Raw genomic sequence first — 16060 nt, 5'->3', positions numbered from 1 at the left:
GGCAGCTAAATAACGTTCGCGACAGGTGTGGAATATCGTACATGCGTATCTCTATATCTACGAGACTAATGAATAATATAAAAACTCAAACTTTGTATATCAAAGTGGCAACTTTATTCGATTGATCTGTTGCATGATTGCGTAACACGAGCACGTCGCTCGACGTGAATAAGATTTACACTTGATTCTCGTGTTCTCCCATCTCGTCCTCGCTGACACGTTTCTTTATTCTTCGTACGGCAAAAAAAAAAAATAGAGAGCAGTTTTCACACAGTCGAATTCGGATAGCATCTCCGTGAAAGAATGCACGACGACAAATTTATTACAACTCGCCGCTGCCCAAAAGAACCGGCCAACTATTTTTTTTCTCACATAAGACGCAACGAATCGAGTCAATAGGTATTAATGAATATAATATACATAAACACACAGGTATGTCTAATGGTAAAATACGAATCTTATTGGTCTTATTATTTCTATAATTTTGACAATCGTTTCTTTTCTCACACATGTTAGCGGTAACACGTATTAATCTAATAAATACTGACAGAACCGTATCTCCGAATAATAAAACAACACGAGAATATATATATATCCTTAATTAAAAAATATCGCTGTTGTACTTTATTCTAAAATTAGACAATTACAGCTTATCTTATCAAATCGACTACGAGCGCTTTCTATTCGAGATGTAGTACGTACTTGTTTCTTCCTATGCTTCGAAGAATGCAGAGTAACCAACGAGATTCGGTTTATTGATGCGAATGTGTAACCGACAACTTGTGTCTTATTCTCTCTCTACTGACGATTATAGAAGATGTAAGAGTATCGTCGCGACTTTGCATGTTGATTTCACCTTTGCCATATAATATTCGATAATCTCGCAAAGTGAAATCATCGTTAGAAGTACGTAGTGTATCAAATGTGACAAATGTTCGCGAAACACTTACTTTATATGAGTAAATCGTGACACGAAGTGTGGAAGAACGTGAACGAGGTGTGACCAGATGAAAGTATTTTTCTTTTTTGAGTGTGACAAGTTCGTGATATCGTCAAGTTAAACTTGAGAATTCTTCGAATAATTGTAACCCAACTAATGCTAATCAAAATGGATTTCGATACAGAGCACATTGTCATTTATCCGTGAGTAATAAAATACACAATTTTACATTGCAATTTTTTATCGAAAAATTATACATAATTCCTTGAGCGCAACATATTTCTGTATCGCTAAAATATCGATAACAAAACAATAGCTCTGTTACATAGTCGCAAGTAAAAATTTTGTAATAATACATGAATATACAATATCTATGTGTTTCTGTTTATTGGAGACAACATTGTAAGTATTGTAACATAAGTAACCAAAAATCATGTTATGTCATAATCATGTCATGTGTATAGTGTAAATTTTTTATGTAACTTATAAACGGGGCACTATACAAGTATTTCTCATTATATACCTATTAATACAAAATTATATAAAAAAGAAGTCAAATAAAATAAAAATACAGTTAGTTATACAGTCTGCACCTACAGTGATATAAAATGAATAAATTATTATCACGAATTATTAATACAGTTTTTCATCACTACTTCCCGAGTAGTGATAAAACATCCACAGTAGACAATATGCGTCAATGTAAAATTAATCGGATCTTTATTCTACACGTTTTATTCAATAGTGAGACACGTGTGTAAAAGTCCGTGTATTTGATGTACGGAGAGGAAATACAGTTGTCACTCTCAAAAATTCTATCTAAAACACCTCGTTCTGGAAGTCATGTCTAAAGAACAATTTTCATCATGAGAAAGCAAATGGAACTCCCCACCTAGTGCCTCGTTCTATTTTATCCTAACTTATCGATAAAATCCGCGATATTAAAGACCAAGCGGACAATTTTTCTGTCGCATATTTTAAGGGAACGACGACTAGGCCATATGAATATAACTGAGGACGTCGTATTACGTTCCGATACAGGTTTAGTGCAATGGTGAAACCTATCTAATTCAATCCAGACCCCTCCCTCCCTCTTTCTCTCTCTCTCTCTCTCTCTCTCTTTCAAACCACTTTCAATATATCTTAACAAATGCTGTGTTTTTATACATAGGTTCTCAATCGAAAGGGTCTAGATCTCCTAAATTCTGCTTCTCTATATTCATATATTCAGAAAAAATGTGTCCTGAGATTTATTCATATGGCATAATATTTTTAGTCCACTAAACTATCTGCTCTTGATTGATTCGGTGCACACACGTTCATTCATTTTTCTTTCTTTTTTTTTCACGGTATTTGTGGAGTGTGATGTTATGAGAAATCAGACTCTGACTTTATTCAGGTTCTTCTCCCTCTGAAACATTCACAATAAAATAGACCCAGAGGGTCTATTTGTATAATACAGATATTATACAAATCATACACAATAACGTGTATCATAGAATAACGCGTTCATTTTAAAGTTTGTTTTAACGCTTACCGTCACCATCGTCCACCAACAGATCATCCTCTTCATTGACACCGTCATCCTCATCATTCACAGCCTCGTCCTCGTCATCGTCTTCATCGACATCATCCTCGACTACCACTATGCTGTCATCGCCTTCCTCTCCTTCTCCACCTTCATCACCATCATCCGCGCCATCCTCCTCTTCCTCCTCTTCTTCGCTTTCGCATTCTTCGCCGTCACCCTCAATGCCATTTTCAACATCTATATCTGGAGCCAGGTAATACTAAAACCCATGAAATTATAATAAACAACGTATTAATGCATGTCCAAACTTTCTGACATCGACTCTCATCGACATATCCACATTTAAATACATTTCTAAAGTAAAGCGTTTACCTGCAATGGATTAGGCCACATATCATCTTTAATTAGTTCAGCTATCTCGTCTGAGCTTGGATCTCCATGATCCGTGAACCAATCGAAAAATGACCTGTGTTTGAGTGGCCTTTTGCGTCCTTTCAGCGGCGTTTTGGTTTTCGCTTTCTTCGTTAAATCCGCACCCTCTTTCCAACGAATAGACGTACTTTGAGATGCTGGATCTCCTGCAAAACAGCAGGAGATTCATCGCAACTATGACACTCGATTTAATTACATCACGTCGCACAGTTTTTAAGATACGTGGGGTTTGCTACGTATTATCGAGTTAATAGTGCCGAGTGCTGACAAAAAATGCGCTCACCAGAAGATCCTAGATGAAATTCCTTAGTTAAAACGTCATTTTCAAAATATGGATTCTCGTCAAAGTAAAAATTAATCCTATAGCCAGATTTGATATCTTCGAATTCTTCAACTTCTAATTTGTTTAGGAATCTTAGGGCGTCTTCCTCGTCTTCCTCCAATATTTCTGCTATTTCTTTGTTGTTTACAAACTAAACTTTATGTAAGGAAGAATATTAACATAAATCATCTCTTGATACAAATAATAATTGTTAATAAAATAACAACCATCAACGCGCTATCTTATCGTTCGAAACAATCCATGCAAGAGTCAAAAGTTTGTGCCAAGTGACTCCAATTCAGAAAGATCCCTACACGCTTGGCGTTACCGACTTGTACGTGAAAATCTCGAAAGATCGGCACGTCGTCACGCGTTTCCGCGAGCTGACAACGGCGTGGCGCAAATTCTCCGAAAGCGTGGCGTTACGCCGGTCACCGATATAAAAAAAAATAAATATATAATCGTAAAACTAAAGCGCGGAATCGTCTAGGATCGTCTATATACACACGCTTACGCACGTATGTACACAAGTAGGCAAGATGGCGGTGGTCGCCGGCGCGGCGGACGCCGGCACCGTCGGGGCATCGAGAAACGTCAAAACGGCGCGCGGCCGCGCGTCGATCTCACGCTGTCGGCACGCGGAACGCGGCGGGGGCGCGGCGTCGGCCTGAAAAAGGATACAGCGGTGACCCAGAAGTTGGGTATCCTCTTGATGATGTCGTTGCGCTTCTGGAAGTAGGGCTTGCGCAGCTTGTTATACTTCTTCTCGACCTCGAGAATCTCGTCGCTGGCCTTCTCGTTCAGGCCATCGATTTGATTCTGACAGCCGTCGATCTCCTCGAGGGTCTTCTGTATCTCGACGTCGTAATCACGGGCGTCCCCCTCGCCCGAGCCCGGATCCTCCAGCTCCTTGGCCTTCTTGCTCGACGACGACATGATTCTTAAACTGTCTTAAACGCGCGCTCTCTCGCCACCACTACTACACGCTACACGCTGCACGCTGCACGCCGCACTCTGTTTATTTCCCGTACGCGGTACGCGTTCCGCTCCCGTCCGGCGTCCACCGTCCACTCGTCCACTCCCGTCACGCCGATGCCGAGTGCCGAGTGCGCGCTGCGCCACTTGCGCCAGCCGCCAGGGTGCGCGGCGCGCAAGCGACTGCGAAAGCGGCCATGCACCGCGAATCGTCTAGATAGGCCAATGCATATTCCCCTATATTCCGTTAAGTCCGTATCGCACCAATGCAATTAAATCGTGGAGAATTATAAGAGCAATAATCCGTTTAATGGAAATGGAAAATCGGTGATTAAAATTTAAGGCAAGGCATGCTAAGATTGAAATAATCAGAAATGAGCAAATTCTAATTTTGCAGTCCGATTTTTTTAATTTTATCAGCTACTGATAATATTTTTTTAGGATTGCCGACATTTATTACCGATAAGATTGATTCCCCGAAATCGACAAATCACAAAAGTGACAAAAGCGCACCAGTAGAATATATTCATGTTAGAGATGGCGCTAATCAAAATTCCAAGAAATGTAATTTCAAGAATTCTTGCAATTTTAAGTCTGCGGATTTGTGTGGACTTTCAAAAATCAACATAGCACCAAGAAAATATAATGAGATAAACCTGATAAACAGTAACGCGATAGTGAAAATGTATTATTGCAGTTTAAAAAAAAATTGACTTTTTGTGAATTCTCGTTATATTGGCACTGAGTGCACTGACTCATTTGTTCCGTTCGGAAGTACGCTTTCGAGATTCGAGATTCGAGATTCGAGCGTCCGCGACAACCGGGACAACCGGAAATCCACGCTGATCCTCGCGGGCAATGACACGCGGTTCTCACGCCTCTAGTCCTCCCGTCGCCGCGCCGTCGCGCTTCAATCCCGGCGTGACAATTGGCGACGGTAGGTGGGGTAGGTGGTAGGCACCAGAAATGGAAAAATATCGCGGAGTCGCGGAGATCGAAGATTCCGGCGGATAAAAATGTCCCTCATCCGCTGTCCGCTCGTCCCTCGTACTGATAGAACCGCCCAGTCTACTGGCGCGGCCCCCACTCTTCGGCGTCGGCGCGCGCCGCCGCCGGCGAGCGCGATCGCCAATCGGCGGCCGCGTAGTATCGCCTATCGCCGCGTCCGGGATGTCGCTCACGGCTCACGGCAGCTCACGGAACCAAGATGGCATCCGAGGACGGTGCGGGTATCGTGTCAAACGTAGGATGTGATGTAAATAATACGAGCGAGCGGGCAACCGAGTCAGTTGGGAGTAAAGCAGGGAGCGTTACGTCATCCGGGACGGCGTCGCGTCCCGTCGTCGAGGGGACGGACGTACGTGCGCGCGATCCCGCGCGTCATTCGCCGAGGACGCCCACGGATCTCCCTGCAGCGTCACCGTTTCACGGGAACACGGAAGGGCACGCGTTACCGAGAGACACGGGCACGGCCCTCGCAAGCTCGTCTGGTGATGTGGCTGCTGACCTGGTCGCGAGCAGCGAGCCCGACAACGAAACGCAGCAGCCGTCCCCCCAACGGCGCAGCATGTCTCACCATGGTAGTGACCTGGACGACACCGCTTGTCTTCCGGGAGAGCCAGACGGTAATCTTCTTCCGTGTTATTAGTTGTCGCGCGAAACCCTTGGGAGATATTTTCAACCGACCGGCTTGCAAGCAGCTCTTTGATATCTTTGATGTATTTCGAAATGCCAGGATGTGTTTATCCTCGTAGTCTGACAGCTAGCTGTGAAGCTTTGCATTCCAATGTTCCAATACGTAGATGTATTCAACACAGATAAACTGTAGTTGAGTTACGATCAAAGTAAATTTCCGTTAGATTTGACGATATATAACATTTATGTTCATAAGTTGCACGTACAAAAAAATTGTTGCCAGGGGATATATTTATTAAGTCTGTTTATATTAACAATCTATATTTATATTTTAATAATTTACACTTACGTGTTTTAAATTTATTTTAAACATATAAAAGTCTGGGTTAAATAAAAATTAACTTGTATGTGTCTTGGTTGAAATGCTACTAGATATTTGAGTTTATTTTTTTTTTTTTTATTTATTAATTTCAAATAAAATAGCATGAATGAAAAAATTATTTTTGCTGCTAATACAAGAACAAGAATTGAGTTTAATACGTGTTTTTAAAAATAGAATTTTTTTTCCATAGAAGAATAAGATAGACAAGTTTTAAATGTAAACGTGTTATACGTTGCATACATTTTATATAATCGAAACATGTTTCTAAGATGGGTACATTTATCTCATCCTTCTTCTCTCAAAACCTTCAATTTTTCTTCCAACTTCGTATAAAATCCAAGTATATGTGGGACGGTCCCAGGTCAGGTTCAAATCTGGGTATTTACTAACTAGTTGATCATTCTCACATGGAGCCACCCATCACCCTGACATATCGTATGTTATATAATAATTATAAAATTGAGATATTATTTATAATAAGATTTACTACACATCACTAAATGGAATGGTATATGTTTGATACAGGAAGTGCAGATCATTGCAACAATGATGTAGTAAAAACTGTTAAGGAACCAGTTGAACATATTGCGCATGTAGGTATCGCACAACTTTTGTTAAGTACTTTTTTTATATTTATATATATTTTTATATTATTATTATACACATTCTACACTGTGATACATACCACTGGCACAAAGCAGTTCTTATATTTATTTATACCGTAGAAATGACGCTACCAAGGTAATCTTTATTTTATAAATAACTGTTTCCTGTTTAGACTGATTCCACACGTAACAACGACACAATGTTGTCTGGAGATGTACACGTGTTATCCACAAAAGCGAAATTAGAAGGATGCGTGACGTTCTCCAACAATACACCACAGTTAGGGGAAAGCCCGCAAAGTAATGGCGAAGTGATCGGTAGTCCGAGGAGTCCTGATTATCCTCCAAGAGTTTCTGTCAGTCCTGATCCTCGTAGTCCAGATACGACATTTTCCATCAGTATGATGTCGGCGAATTCTACAGTTATCATGGATACGGCAAAATATAACGAAGAGAACACCGATAGTGGTGCAGTCACGTGTATAGATAAAGTAACTGAGAATCTGTTTTGTCCATCGCCAAAGAAGATAAGCGACTCACAAGTTGGCGTTACAAAAACAGAATCAAGCAAACAGCAAGATGCTATCGGACAGGAAGATATCACAGACAGGGAATTGACAAGAGAGCCTCGTGATATTAAGAAAGAGCCCGTAGATTCGCAAGAAGAACTTGAAACGGTTAAATCCGAATGGGTAGAAGATACGTTTTCAGCAGAGCCGGGTAGAACAGAATTGGCAGCAGTGTCCCAAGACAAAACCACAGATTCCGTTATTAATCCATCTTCCAGTTCGCATTCAAAAACCTATTCGTCTTCAAGAGAGAAACGCTCGAAGGAAGATAGACGATATTGTTCACGGTGTGTCAAACGCAAAGGAATAAAAAGAGCGAGCATTGGTGTACAATGTAAACGGGATCGTCACATTTTATCCTCGTTGAGCAGCAAGGTTCTCCCATTCTCAAAGTCTGTCAATGAAAACCTAAGGTTAAATCTACAAACGAAAAACTACAAGATGCTAAACAATCCGGTGACGAAAAAGGAATTGTTAGAAGGCCTAAAGTACAAAAAATTCATCCATATAGAAACGTATCCTAACGGTGGTGCGACAGTTGTCCATATGTTTCAGGATGAAATTGGTATTTTAACGAATGAACAAATGCAAGAATTGGCGCAGGAGTACTTCAAGGTACGTCGTAAATGCGACTCAATGTTGTATATATGTGTAATAATGAAATAAATTCAAGTAGCTTTGTAGCTTTGTGATTTTAACCGCATCAAAGCTCTTTCAGTTTCACGCACGGTGGACTCTTCTAATGAAATCTGTTTAAATTTCCTAGGTGGTTTTCGGCGAAGATGAAAATGGAAATGCTCATCATGTTATGGGCATAGTACATAATGCAGCTGCATACCTACCTGATCTTCTGGACTATATGGCGAATAATTATCCCACGTTAACTGTAAAAAATGGAGTATTGGGTAGAAACAGCGACATAGAAACAACCACAATGGCTCAATACAAAGACCAAGTTTGTAAAGCTTATAGTAACGGTACTATTAGATACGGGCCGTTGCACCAAATAAGTCTGGTGGGCACTGTTCACGAAGAAGTCGGTGGATATTTTCCGGATCTACTGCAAAAATTAGAAGAGAATCCATTTCTAAAAATGGTAAGTAAATCGTGTAAATCCACATATTTGTTATACATTTGCTAATGTAATCTTGTCGTATTCTAGACAATGCCTTGGGGACCTCTGTCCGTTGTAAAGATGGATACGCCGCAAGAATCAAACGACGGCCCTATCTTGTGGATTCGACCGGGCGAACAACTAGTACCAACGGCCGACATAAACAAAAGCCCGTATAAACGACGTAGGACGGGCATTAACGAATTGAGAAATTTGCAATATCTACCACGGCTTAGTGAGGCTCGAGAATACATGTTCGAGGATCGTACAAAGGCACATGCCGATCACGTCGGCCATGGATTGGACAGGATGACTACAGCGGCAGTTGGCGTGCTGAAAGCCGTCCACGGTGGCCAGGCGTCCCAATATAATAGGATCACAAAGGATGTCGTGGCCTTTTACGCGGGTGACTTCACTGAACTTGTCGAGAAGCTACAGCTGGACTTGCACGAGCCACCGATATCGCAATGCGTACAGTGGGTGGAAGATGCAAAGCTGAATCAATTGCGTCGACAAGGTGTCCGTTACGCCAAGATAAATCTTTATGACAACGACATATATTTTCTACCACGCAATATCATCCACCAATTCAGGACGGTTTCGGCCGTCTCGAGTATTGCTTGGCACATCAGACTGAAGCAGTATTATCCAGAATCGCAGCATAGTACGAGCATCAGACACACTCGCGCAGTAAACGAGTCTGCTCATCGTATTAAGGAGAAAAAGCCTCTGGAAGCTGTCGGTATAGGCGACGAGCAGAAGGAGAATACGAATCGGCAACGTTTAGAGCAGAAACTGTCGATCGATTCTCTCGAGAAGGCGAAGGAAAGAGCGGCCGAATATCAGGGTAATCTGAAGAAATCCGATCAGCACGGGAAACATCGTAAGAGTCGACATCACTCCAGGCACTCGTCGCTCAAACGAAAGGATAAGGAAGAGGGTAGCGACAATCAGTCAACGGATCCATTTGGTAGCACTAAATCGTCCAAAAGTGAAACCAACGAACAGAAGCAGAGCAACGACAAGAGGGATGAGAAGAGATCCGAGAAGAAACATAAGGATCGTCGTCGCAGCAGCGAGAAATCGAGCAGTCATCACACGCATAGTAGCAGCGGTAGCAGTTCTGACAACTGTCACTCCTGCAAGAAGAAAAAATATGATAGCAACGGTCACAAGTTGGATCATCGTTGTGGTCATCACGAGAGAGACAAAAGTAAGAGTGTATCCAGTAAAGAAAACGCTACCGGTGTAGTAGAAGCGAGAATGGTTTCCAAGTTTGATAGTTCGTCTTCCTTAAAAGAGACTAAGAGACGATTGAGCGGATCAGAATTGTCTTTGTCGGGAGACACACCTGGGACCGGCGACACTTCTCCGATTGTTCTCGACGACGAATTATTGATGCAGCGGCAAAACGTTGCTAAAACGTACGCCACCGAGGTTGTAGACAGGGCATTGGAGATAGCTATTTACAAATCGAAGACTGATGTCGAAGAGGTGTGCCAGTCGCTGCGCACCGAAGTTTCGGAGGCTTCCAAGGAGGTGATAGAGAAGATCCGCAAGGAAAGCTTTGAGATCGCCGATCAATGGTGCAAAGATGACGCCGCAAAATTGAGATACTGCAACTTGCTCGAGATAGAAACCATGTTGGCATTTACATCGAAAATGGAATGCGCGACAGAAAATGCTGTTAAGGCGTTGATCGAAATGGCGGAAGACGAAGCAAAGGAGAGAGCAAAAAACGAGAAAATCGGCGATTTTGCAACCGACGGTAATCCAGGCAGCGAGAATTCGACAGCGACGACGACCGGCGTCTCTTCGTATTCTTCCTCGTCCGTGATATCCTCTACGTCTCCGTCTACCGAGAACGAAAGACACAGCAACAGCAGAAACGGCAGCAGTGATGAGAACTCGCCGAAACCGTCCGAATCTCACGGCACGGCGCACTCGAAATCAAAATGCAGATGCAGGGACGAGAAGGATTGCAGAGAGCGAAGGCACAAGAAGAGAAGGAACCACGAGAGACGAGAACGAAAGCACGATCGACATCACCATCGGAGTCCCACTCACCAGTTGAAATCCGAATCTAAAGTATCCGATGACGCCAACAAGGATGATGCTCCGAGCATTCCTGGGCTGTCGCACAGTTACCCCGTCGTTGAAAAATCTGAGCGGGTTGGCTCGAAAAACGTCGAGAAGAAATCGGAGGATAGGAGAAAGAAATGCCATTGCATTGGTCACAGGCATGGAGAGAAGCGGTCGTCCGGCAGTAACGCCAGCAAGGACGGCCACGCGACGTCGAGTCGCTCCCACTCTTCGAGCTCGAAGCACAAGCGGAAACCCAGCTCATCCGGCGAGCACAAGGAGGCGAAGAGACCATGTTTGGAGAAGGACTCGAGCGTGCGAACCTTTGAATCGAGTGCGCAGGTGAGCAGCGTGGTGAGCACGACAATGGTGACGACGACGACGACGACGACGACGACGACGACGAACACAACAGCAACGACGACAAGTTCGACGCATCTGTCGCCGACGAACACTGTTGTGTCGACTACGTGAAAAGGTGATTTTTTGGCGACTGTAGTACAATCCGTTGTTTAAGGGCGTGAATCCGCGCGCGGCGGAGCGAAACCGGTGTTTTACTTGAACGCGAATTCTAATTGTATCCTCATCCCGCGCGAGAGGTGAGGGACGACGGAATAAATTATAGACCACGGGAGATGTACTTTTACCAAAGTAGAGATCGCCGTGATTCAATCCAAAGACGAGAGATAGAACCTTCACTTGATTGAGAGAGAGTTTGCTACCTTCATCCTTCTTCCCGCGACTACATATACATACATATAAATTGGAACACAGACACACATACCGCCTTAGTCTCGAACAGAGAAGCTAACAATACGAGAAGTAGTATTGTTCTCTAGAAAGTATATATACACATATATATGTCGCAGGAATTTCGTGTAATTTTTTTTTTTTAGGGATTTTGCAAAAAAAATAACGAATTAAACAAGAAATCCCTGCGACATATATACACATAACACCCTCCGATACAGGATCGCAAAAATTATTTTGCTACGAAAGAAATCCGGACGTCTCATACACTGCTGAGAGAATTAAAATTAATATTTATAGTATATAGACGACCAAATGAGCGGCGTAGGAAAAGGGAATTTGTACAAATTTGTGATCGCGAAAATTGATCCCAATTAATAACGGAGCTGTGTGTACTTGTACATAGATTAAAATATTATTTCCTTTTCCGAGAATCATATCTCACCACGCGGAGAGCTCGCTTAAGTTATTTATATGCGTTATTCTACGCGTAAATTATTTATAACGATTTTTATTGGCCACTCTGCGCTAACATAAAAACAAGTCCATACTAAGGAAACTTCATCGCGATTTCCCAATTGATGCGGCCGTACTCTTTTCGCAATTCTTGATAGCACGACTATGATTTGTGCTATAATCGAATGTTTATATCTTATATAATATGTAGATCGTCTGCATGTCACATAAAATATAAATATTCATTTATATTTCATATAGATATGTAGAATGTCTTGAGGGATAAGACATCTTGTACATATATATATATATATAAAACTTAACAATTAAGGAACTGAGCATAGAATAAGGAAACATTTTTGCACGCGACTTTTGGTATACACATCGCAAAACTGTCGCGAAAGATTACTGACTTGATAATATCACTTATTATCTGTTGAGAGTTTATCTTACCCAGTAATAGCTAAGTAGAAGAATATCTTAACGCGCTAGTTGGTGGATAGTACTAGGTATATCGCCGATCCCTACATCTTTTCACGAGGGATATAAAATAATATATTTCAGTTAATCGGAAAAGTCCTTTTTTCTCTCTTTTTTTTTCCTCGCTAAGTCATTTTAAAACCATACTAACAGACGTACAAACTCATCGCCTTCGCAGATGAAAAAAATGATTTGACAGTGAAATATTGTGACAGACATGGTAAATGTTAATGATATTTTCTCTATCCGAATACACAACACAGGAACGTTCTAAAAACAATCGATTATCTAAAAATCTATCTATTAACAATCGATTTCGACGACACGCCGATGAAACGATTGACAATTTCTGCATTTAAACGTTACAGAGAAAAATCAAGTTTTACGAATTTTGACAGAACTCTGCATATATTTTATGTGCTTCGCGTTTGCGACAAATTTCTTTCTTTCCTTCATAAATACTCTCCTACATGTTTCGTTACAACAGTGTACATACACAATAATGATTATATTGTTCGCCGTATATTTTATTATTTTGTAAGTTCGTCATATTTAGCATGATATACGTTATGATTCTAATATAAGAGAGACATTAATAAAAATGTCGATGTATACGTTGTGTTACGCTTTCGTTATACATGTAAACCCGTTTCTAGCTAACATAGCTATTTCATTCTCACTTCACTTTATATTAGTGCCTTCACGTTACGTTTTTAATATAACCGAGAGAAAAAGCTTGTAAGTCGAGAAATAAAAAAGATTTAGTTTGATCTTCAGTTGTATCTGCGTTACATTAATTTCAACCGCAGATTTTTGTTGTAATGTGACTTCTTAATGGATAGGTTTGTAGCAGCGTAAGCAACTTTCTTCCTTTTTTTTTTCCTCGCAAAAGAAGCCAAGAACGAAATGAGTAAAAAGATAAGAATGTATTTATTGGGTAATTGAGTACGACGAAAGTGTACACAGATAACAGGTGCGTACGTCTGTAGTAATCTGCGGTCGCGGAGAATACACGCACGCGATCTACTGTATAAAATCGTTCGAGCGTTAACGATGGAGTGTGTGTAAAATTGCATAAATTCTAGTTCCATAGAATCGTAGGTGCCTAAAGTCAGCAATGATCCGATGAGATCATCAAAGGTGAACCTATTCGCCTCCATTCGCCCACCACAGAGAGAGACTTCTTTTTAGACACTTTTCTATCCCGGAGACTACTCTTTTCCGAAAGTTCGTTTTCACGCTCGAGACGAACGAGACGAGAAAGCAAAACTCGCGACGAAAATTCGACAAGCGGATAATTACTTAAGAAAAACACCGAACGAGTGCGTCCGTGAAATAAAAAGGACCAAATTGAAAACAGAATGATCCGTATCCGTGTCCCTCCCATAAGGAGAGTGACTGGGATCACGTGGCAATACTTTTTTGAAATTCGAGTCAGGATGTAGAATTCTCCTCTTAACGATTGAGCCCAAACTCCCCCGGACTATTCACTCGAAGCAGTAACGGTGAAACTAAATAATCATAGGTGCTGGATACTAAATACGCCACTTGATATTTTAAGGTGCCTTCGCTCTGTTCGCAGTAAAGCTATACCGGTTATCACCGATCATTTACCCAATCTATAAAGATAAATTTTGATTTCCACATGCGTATGTGTGCGTGTGTATGTGTATGTGCGTATATGCGTGTGTATGTACAAGTAGAGCGTGTAAATTTTTATCAGCCACGACTAACACGAACGTATCGACGTGTTGCTTTCGCTCCAAAAACGTTTCATCGCGCGCGCAAATTTTTGAGAGGGAGAAAGAGAGAAATAAAAAGAGGGAGAGTAACAATGAGAAAGTTTTCTTTCACGAAAAAGACTTGTAGATTGTACTGTAGACACTTGTGTAAATAATTGTAAGATATCGATTGGAATTAGTCTAGGTCGTCGAGAAGTCTCGTCGTGCTAAACGAAGGGCACGGCCAGAGTTTCTTCGAAAATCCCGACCGTAGTGCGAGTATTAAATTAAGAAAACCAAAATATATATACTGACGAGTTAGTGAAAAACACTTGTTTAATTATAGAAGAGCAGAGGACTTGGATTGAGACTAGAAGGGTAGACGGATATATAATTTTTGGAATAAATAATATAGAGCAGAGTTTAAACTAAAATTAAGTTTACATTAATTCAGAATACGAGTAAGAGGGGCAGAGTTGAAAAATCAAAAGAGTATACCTTGGCAGTCGGCCCTTCTAGTGTTGCCAAGAGTTAAGCAGAAGAGAGAGAGAGAGAGATAATATTTGCAAACTTTCTTTTATCGAAGAAACGAGATGGTCTATACGTCGATGGATCTATTCTTTGTAGCTGCTATGCTTTCGTTGCAGAATTTTCTTCCGTTCTTCCCCTTCTTCGAGGAGCCTGACTCTGTGCTCTTATTTTAGTTCAAATACAGGAAGCGTAACGAAGTGCTGCTAAAAAGAATAGGCTCGATAAATTGACGCGCGTCGCGTTTGACGTCTCGCGGCCTTTGTGTTTAGGAATAGTATTCTCCCTTGTTGATAGACCTACCGTGTTAAATGTACAAAATCTCGACATCAGTTAAACGGAAAAGTGCAATCATACCGTGTGACCCGCGTACGTGATTTTCTGTCGTAAAACAAGGCTCGGATCGATGACCGTGAATCCGACATTCGCGACAAACACGTTTCTTTCGTTCGAGCGGAAAAAAGCAGTATATAATTCCGATAATGCGAAGCGAATCCAGTGGCCGACTTGACCGACTTTTTTCACATTGAATAATCGTCTGATGTTTAACAACTCTGAGACACGTATAACAATACAAAAATTTAAAAAACGCGTCTAACGAGATGCAATTATATCGTTTCACCGTGGGTCGACGATTGTGAAATCATTCGTATTCTTGTGTCGGTAAAAATGAAGAATAAAAAATGTAACATCGATAAGACGGTGAGAGATATCGGTCAAGTTGGCCACTCCGTTCAAATAAATCTGTCTCACACTATGCGTATATATAGAATAAGCATATCGCGAAATAGACTAAACGATATCCAAGTCCACGATTCATCTTTTCTTTTATTGAAACAAACGTTAACAGGTATAGAGTGTCATTAGTTTCTAAACGTAAGCGAGAAATACGTTTTGCAATACTTGGAGATCTAAAAAGAGAAATGAAGAGTGGTAGATTTTATCCCATTGTCCGGTAATCTCTCTTTCTCACCCTCTCTGATTTGTGCCGCGGATGGGATGATTTGTCCCTGCAACTCACCCCTAGCCTGAAAGTACTTTTAATTTCGATAATCGCCTCGCTGGTATACGATCGACCGATCCCTCAGAGTCGCCGTTACAACGTCGCGCGGCGTTGTATAAAAAGAAATTGAAAAAGAGATAGACATATACGTAAAGAGATAATTCAGATAATTATGTAAAACGATGACCTGCCTACGACGCAACGGGAATCCTGAGGGACCGGGAGAAAACGGGAGGCGACGACTTGGCAAAATCGTGCACCGAAAAAAACTTTCGCTCGGGCGGAATTGTATACGCGCTCTGTACATTTCTGTAAATATAGCCCTAGATCCTCGGTATGTATGCGATGCGATGCGATGAGCCGGGACGTGAATGAAACGTCGGGACAGGACGCAAGGAGCGACGGACGACAGGAGACAGGATGCTAATCGCAGAGCTACGTGTGAAGAAAGAGTTTGACTGCGACGGTTCACTTAAATATTCTCGTACACAAATTCCAAAATCGTGCCACGTGATGATGTTAATAATCGGAGTGG

General features: G+C 41.5%; 2 protein-coding genes across 5 annotated transcripts; one reads left to right on the top strand and one right to left on the bottom strand.

Annotated features, from left to right (window-relative positions):
• Nucleotides 1-437: 437 nt before the first annotated feature.
• Set (NAP domain-containing protein SET) lies at nucleotides 438-4365 on the bottom strand. 3 transcript variants are annotated; one of them, XM_071796432.1, is made up of 5 exons: nucleotides 3907-4365; nucleotides 3187-3376; nucleotides 2844-3049; nucleotides 2478-2730; nucleotides 438-2385 (listed from the first exon to the last, which is right to left on the bottom strand). In XM_071796432.1, the coding sequence occupies exons 1-5, from the start codon at nucleotides 4159-4161 to the stop codon at nucleotides 2336-2338; spliced, it is 954 nt and encodes a 317-aa protein (XP_071652533.1). In that variant the 5' UTR covers nucleotides 4162-4365; the 3' UTR covers nucleotides 438-2335. The 3 variants fall into 3 exon arrangements, with proteins under 3 accessions (XP_071652533.1, XP_071652541.1, XP_071652549.1); XM_071796440.1 differs by having other exon boundaries at nucleotides 2844-3040; nucleotides 3907-4363; XM_071796448.1 differs by having other exon boundaries at nucleotides 438-2351; nucleotides 3907-4359.
• Nucleotides 4366-4998: 633 nt separating this feature from the next.
• Nucleotides 4999-15767, top strand: LOC139823666 (uncharacterized). 2 transcript variants are annotated; one of them, XM_071796183.1, is made up of 5 exons: nucleotides 4999-5825; nucleotides 6743-6810; nucleotides 6996-8006; nucleotides 8158-8487; nucleotides 8554-15767. In XM_071796183.1, exons 1-5 carry the CDS (start codon nucleotides 5408-5410, stop codon nucleotides 11059-11061), a joined length of 4335 nt encoding a protein of 1444 aa, XP_071652284.1. In that variant the 5' UTR covers nucleotides 4999-5407; the 3' UTR covers nucleotides 11062-15767. The 2 variants fall into 2 exon arrangements, with proteins under 2 accessions (XP_071652284.1, XP_071652288.1); XM_071796187.1 differs by lacking the exon at nucleotides 4999-5825 and adding an exon at nucleotides 5844-6652.
• The last annotated feature ends 293 nt before the right edge of the window (nucleotides 15768-16060 follow it).

The sequence above is a fragment of the Temnothorax longispinosus genome, chromosome 1, assembly GCF_030848805.1.
Source record: "Temnothorax longispinosus isolate EJ_2023e chromosome 1, Tlon_JGU_v1, whole genome shotgun sequence".
Lineage (NCBI taxonomy): Eukaryota > Metazoa > Arthropoda > Insecta > Hymenoptera > Formicidae > Temnothorax > Temnothorax longispinosus.
Note: the sequence above shows the minus strand (reverse complement) of the source record. Positions and strands in the feature narration are given on the sequence as shown.

Coding starts and splice junctions, on each gene's coding strand:
- Set (XM_071796432.1), bottom strand. CDS start 4,161: ATGTCGTCGTCGAGCAAGAAGGCCAAGGAGCTGGAGGATCCGGGCTCG. Junction 3,377..3,906: donor CCAACTTCTGGGTCACCGCT/GTATCCTTTTTC, acceptor CATAAAGTTTAG/TTTGTAAACAACAAAGAAAT. Junction 2,386..2,477: donor GTTGGTGGACGATGGTGACG/GTAAGCGTTAAA, acceptor TTATACAAATAG/ACCCTCTGGGTCTATTTTAT.
- LOC139823666 (XM_071796183.1), top strand. CDS start 5,408: ATGGCATCCGAGGACGGTGCGGGTATCGTGTCAAACGTAGGATGTGAT. Junction 6,811..6,995: donor CAGTTGAACATATTGCGCAT/GTAGGTATCGCA, acceptor TTTCCTGTTTAG/ACTGATTCCACACGTAACAA. Junction 8,007..8,157: donor TGGCGCAGGAGTACTTCAAG/GTACGTCGTAAA, acceptor TAAATTTCCTAG/GTGGTTTTCGGCGAAGATGA.